At 27.7% G+C, this 5999-nt stretch overlaps 1 protein-coding gene across 1 annotated transcript; it reads right to left on the reverse strand.

Moving 5' to 3' along the window:
- Nucleotides 1–2594: 2594 nt before the first annotated feature.
- On the reverse strand, nucleotides 2595–3531 carry LOC119664914 (aldo-keto reductase IolS-like). Its single transcript, XM_038074262.1, has 3 exons — nucleotides 3264–3531; nucleotides 2835–2995; nucleotides 2595–2768 (listed from the first exon to the last, which is right to left on the reverse strand). Exons 1-3 carry the CDS (start codon nucleotides 3529–3531, stop codon nucleotides 2595–2597), a joined length of 603 nt encoding a protein of 200 aa, XP_037930190.1.
- Between the last annotated feature and the right edge of the window lie 2468 nt (nucleotides 3532–5999).

Genomic DNA, 5999 nt, shown 5'->3' on the forward strand with positions numbered 1-5999 from the left:
AGATTATTGTTTGAAATCTCAATAACAATACTTCCTCCATTTTTATCATAAATAGCAAAATGGAAAGGAGATTTAAGATTACCTAGCATAGATAAACTTTCTGACCAAAAAACTACATTACCTTTCAAACCTTCTTTTAATTCCTCTATAGTTGAAAAATTAGCCAATGCCCATTCTCCTATATTCATAAAAGGAACTGTTTTACTATAATCTTTAGGATCTGGATCTGGTAAGCCAGTATTATGAATCATATTTAAACTAAAAGCTAAGCCAGCTTGATTAATACCTTCTGTAGCTCCTCTAGGATTTTCTTCACTAACAGGATCAGTAATTGCAATAATTGGATATTTTGCAACATATTTTAAACCAAGACTTATCTGGTACATAATGTGAAATACATGATCTTTGGAAAAATTAAGACTTGGAGGTAAGTAAATCTGTTGTAAATTCCATTCCTCTTCCATGATATACATTCCCTTTTTTATCTTTTATAATTAGAGATGTACATGCAAAAGGAACTACAGGTTTTAAATCTTTTTCAGAAATTTGTTCTATTTCGTTGAAAATAACTTTATTATCTCTTAAATTATTAGACTCAACATTTGATTTTTTTAGTATCATTATTTAGGTTATTTGATTTTTTAAAATATTCTACAAATTACACAATGTTTTCATATTAATAATAGTACTAAGAAAATTATTAATCAATTTAAATAAAGTAGAAACTATTCTATATTTTGAATAGATGCATTTAAAAAGCAAAAAATAGCTTAAAATGTATTTATATATTTTATTATTATAAATTATATCTTTTATACTTTTTGGAATAGATAAATATTTAGCAAAGAATAAAAAAAATAGAATTCCAGAAAACACATTATTTCTTTTTTCTTTATTAGGAGGAAGTTTAGGATCTATTTTATCTATGATAATTTTTCATCATAAAACAAAAAAAACATCATTCAAGTTGAAGATGTTTTTTGTTCTATTAATTCAATTATTAATTGTTTATTGCTATTTTAATGAATTTTAAAATTTCATTCTACGATTTTCTTTTTTTTCTGCTTGTTGTTTCTTCTGATTTAATCTTTTCTGTTTAGAAGCTTTAGTTGGTTTAGTTTGCTTCCTTGCTTTCTGTACAAGTAGAGCTTTATCTACTAAATTTAATAGTTTATTTATAGCAGTCATCTTATTGTCTAATTGTGAACGAGATTCTTGAGAAGAAACTTGAAGATAACCTTCTGTATTAATTTTATTTTTTAGCTTCTCTAATATTAAATTCTTTTCTTCTTCAGAAAAAAAATGTGAACTAAGTACATTCCATTTTGCAGTAACTAACGTTTCTACTTTATTCACATTTTGCCCACCTGAACCACTGCTTCTTGCAGTTTTATAAATTACTTCTGAAGAAAAATTTTTCATTTATTTTTGATTTTTTGTAAAAATTACATGAGATACAAAACACAGAATTGTAAAGACAATTCCAACAGCAATAACGCCATTCCATTGAAATTTTCCCCAAGCATTTGCTGCTATATATGTTCCTAAAGAACCACCAATAAAATAACTAGTCATATAAACTGTATTTAATCTATTTGTTGCTGTCGGATTTAACGCAAATATTTGTGTTTGATTACAAACGTGCATAGATTGTAATCCCAAATCAATTAAAATAACTCCTATTATCAATCCCCAATATGTGAATCCGAATTGATAAAAGAAACCCCATGCAAATAACATGATAATAATTGAGTAAAATATTATTCTCTTTAGTGATAAATATTTATTTACTTTCCCTACTAATGCAGCTGCCAGAGCTCCTACAGCTCCTATTAAACCAAATGCTCCTGCAATTCCACTTCCCGTATGAAATGGAGCTTGTTCTAAATGAAAAACTAAAGTAGTCCAAAATGCACTAAATGCAGCAAAACCTGTTGCTCCTCTAAATGCAGCTAATCTTAGTACAGGTTCATTTTTTATAAGTTGAGTTATAGATTTCATTAAACCAGAATATGAACCTTTGTAATTAGGTTGTATTCTGGTAAACAAAAATGTAAATTAATATCAAAGAAAACATACATGACCCGAACCAATTAAATAAACTACTCGCCAACCTAATATCACCTAAAAACCACTAATCACGAGATAGTAAAACCATAAAAATCCACTCCTAACCATTCCTATTGCTTGAGATTTTAGCAGGATCTGCAATTCTGAAGCCATTGGACAAAAACTTTGAGGTACTACAGAAGTGAAACCTATAAAAACAAGAGAAATAACCAAATTAGGATGTGAAAAATACATTCCTAATAATGATAAAATTATAAAAATAAAATCTATAAGAATTAATTTTTTCCTCTTTAATAAGTCTCCTAAAGGGATGATGAATAACAAACCAAAAGCATAACCTATTTGTGTTAACATAGCAATTGTTGATACTTTACTTTCAGGAACTTTAAATTCCTTAGAAATTAGAGATAATAATGGTTGATTGTAGTAATTATTTGCAACAACTAATCCACTACCAATTATCATTATCCATAAAATGATAGGTGTTAGTTTAGGTTTTGTTATATTATTTTCCATTTATTATATTAATAAGTACTAGCTTCGTTTAAAATTGCTAAATCTTCTTCTGATAAATTTAATTGAACAGCATCAATAAAAGAATCAATATGATTTTCTTTTGTTGCACTTGCAATTGGTGCTACTACTGTTTGTTGCTTTAATAACCAAGCTAATGAAATAGCAGAATAAGAAACATTGTACTTTAAAGATAATTGAGATAAAGCATCCAAAATTTTAAATCCTTTTTCATTTAGGTATTTTTTTACTTTATCTTTTCTTGCACTATTCTCTAAATCTTCTTCTGATTTATATTTTCCAGATAAAAATCCACTTGCTAAACTATAATATGGAATTACAGCTAAATTATATTTTTCTGCTACTGGACGTAAAAATTCTTCAAAATGCTGTCTATCATATAAATTATATTCTGGTTGTAAAGTTTTGTATGCAGGCAAATTAAACAAAGATGATTTATCCAAAGAACAAATTAATCTTTCTGAAGAAAAATTAGAAGCTCCAATAAACCTTACTTTACCTTCTTTTATAATTTGAATTATATCCTGATAATGTTTCCTCTACAGTGTTTTTGTATCGTCATAATGTGTTGATAAGATCGATGGTAATCGTGTAAACGATCAAAATTCCTATTCTTTTAAATATGTGCTTGTAGTATAGGTTATCTCTTAAGACTCTACCTCCTACTTTTGTTGCTAGAACTATTTTATCTCTTAAATTTCTTTCTTTTAACCATTTTCCAATAATTTTTTCTGACTCAGTTCCTACATTTCCAGAAACCCAATGAGAATAATTATTTGACGTATCAATTGTATTGAAACCTCTATCAATAAAAATATCTAAAATTCTAAATGATTCTTCTTCATTTAATGTCCAACCAAAAACATTTCCTCCGAAAATAATTGGTGCTATCTGTAAATCCGTATTTCCTAATTGTACATTTTCCATGATGTAAATATAAAAAAAGCTACTTTTCTAGTAGCTTTTTATTCTAATAAGTTATTACTAAATTTACTGTAGATTAAAATTGTATCTCATAGTTCTATTTCAAAACCAACTTCTTCTATTGTATCAATAATTTTTTCATCAGAAAGTTTTGTTTTTATAGTTAATATCTTATTCTCATTTGTTGTATCAACTTGCCAGTAGTCAGTATTTTCAAGTTTATCTAAAAAGGGTTTTACTTTACTAACACAACCACTACAATTTATATTTGTTTTAAATTTTAATTCTTTTGTTTCCATAATAAATTTGATTTTTGGTTAGGTAAATTTCTGAAATAACCTATTATAAAACCTTATACAATTCTAATAAATACTTACATTATTTATAGATTTTCAATTAGTTTTGCAAAACAAACAAAATACATAACTTCAATACTTAGATATGAGTCTAAAGAAAAATCAAAAAATTATCTTGGCCATCAATGAGAAACCAAAATTAGGACAAGGTGTTTTACTTAGTATACAACACCTTTTTGCTATGTTTGGCGCAACTGTTCTTGTTCCTTCACAACAGCATGAGCCATCTATCGCGCTTATATCAGCGGAATAGGAAACATTGGTTTTAATTGATACAAAGGTAAAGTTCCATCTTATTCTAGGTTCCACATTTGCTTTTATAATCCTATTATGTTATGAAAGCTATGGAAGCAAAACCGATAGTGGTGTAGCTTGGAAGTTACTTAGTTGGAAGTTTTTTGGTCGGAGTTACTTATTCTTTAGTTGCTTTATTAATTGCAAAAGCCGGTACTAAATGGCTTATGAAATTACTTCCTCCCATTGTTGTTGGACCTGTAATTATGGTTATAGGATTAGGACTTGCTTCTACTGCAATAAAAATGGTTATGAATAACCCTACGGGAAATTATGATTTAACATATGTTACAATTGGTTTTGTTACTTTAATCATTACAATTATTACTGCTATATTTAGTCGTGGTTTTTTGAGTGTAATTCCTGTACTAGTTGGTATTATTGGAGGATATTTATTTTCTATTGCTATGGGAGTTATTAATCTTGATCCTGTAATACAAGCTAAATGGTTTATGATTCCTGAATTTACAATCCCATTTATCGATTATACACCAACATTATCTTGGTATGTTATTTTTCTTATGATTCCTGTTACTATTGTTCCTATCGCGGAACATATTGGTCATCAATTAGTTTTAAGTAAAGTTGTAGAAAAAGATTTAATTGAAGATCCTGGTTTAGATCGTTCTATGTTTGGTGATGGTATTGCAACAATGATTGCTGCATGTTTAGGTGGTCCTCCAAGTACAACATATGGAGAAAACATTGGTGTTTTAGCAATTACAAGAGCATTCAGTATTTACGTATTTATTGGTGCCGCATGTTTTGCTATTTTGTTTGGTTTTTGTGGTAAAATTTCAGCTTTATTAACAACTATTCCAACTCCAGTTATGGGTGGTGTATCCATTTTATTATTTGGAATTATTGCATCAAGTGGATTAAGAATGTTAATCGAAAATAAAGTAGATTTTAAAATAAAACGAAATCTTATTATTTCATCTGTTATTTTAATAATAGGGATTGGTGGAGCAGCAATTCATATTGGTGACTTATTTTCTTTAGAAGGAATGGCATTAGCTTCAATCATAGGTGTTATTCTAAACTTAATTCTTCCTGGGAGAGAGTTTGTTTCATTTAAAGAAATGTTTGATGAAGATTAAATATATTTATTTAAAATTTTATAAAGCAACAAAAATATTGTATATTTAAAACAAAATTACTGCTATGCCTACAGAAGTAAAAAATATACAACGATTTAATACTAAACGAAGTATTAATAAAGCTCGTACAAAAGGAGCTTTAGAGAAATCTTGGAAACTAGAATCTGATAATAAAATTTATACTTGGAATAATAAGTTAGAACGTGTAAATATCATTAGAGAAGGTATTCCTTATCAATCTATTGAAGTCATTAGTGAACGTTTAAATAAACCTGTAAAATCAATACTAAAAATAATTGGTGTTCCACAAACTACGTATAATAAAAAGAAAGTAGAACATTCGTTATTGGATAGTAGAGATAGTGAATTAATTATATTAATTTCTGAATTAATAGATTACGGAACAGAAGTTTTTAACAATGAAATTGATAAATTTCAACGATGGTTATACAAATCTAATGTTTCATTAGGTGGGTCAACGCCAGAGAGTCTTTTAGATACTGTTACAGGAATTAATGAAGTAAAATACAGTCTTAATCGATTAGAATACGGAAATCTTGCTTAATGATTGTATATAGAATTGAAAGAGAAAAATATCTAAAAGATACATTAAAAGGTATTGGTGCATCGCTTTCTCCTGGTTTCAGATGGAACAGCTTAAACACAAGATTAGTTTACACAGCAGATAGTAGGGCTCTTTCTACTTTAGAAGTTTCAGTCC

Source organism: Teleopsis dalmanni, unplaced genomic scaffold (genome assembly GCF_002237135.1).
Source record: "Teleopsis dalmanni isolate 2A unplaced genomic scaffold, ASM223713v2 unscaffolded_contig_2919, whole genome shotgun sequence".
Lineage (NCBI taxonomy): Eukaryota > Metazoa > Arthropoda > Insecta > Diptera > Diopsidae > Teleopsis > Teleopsis dalmanni.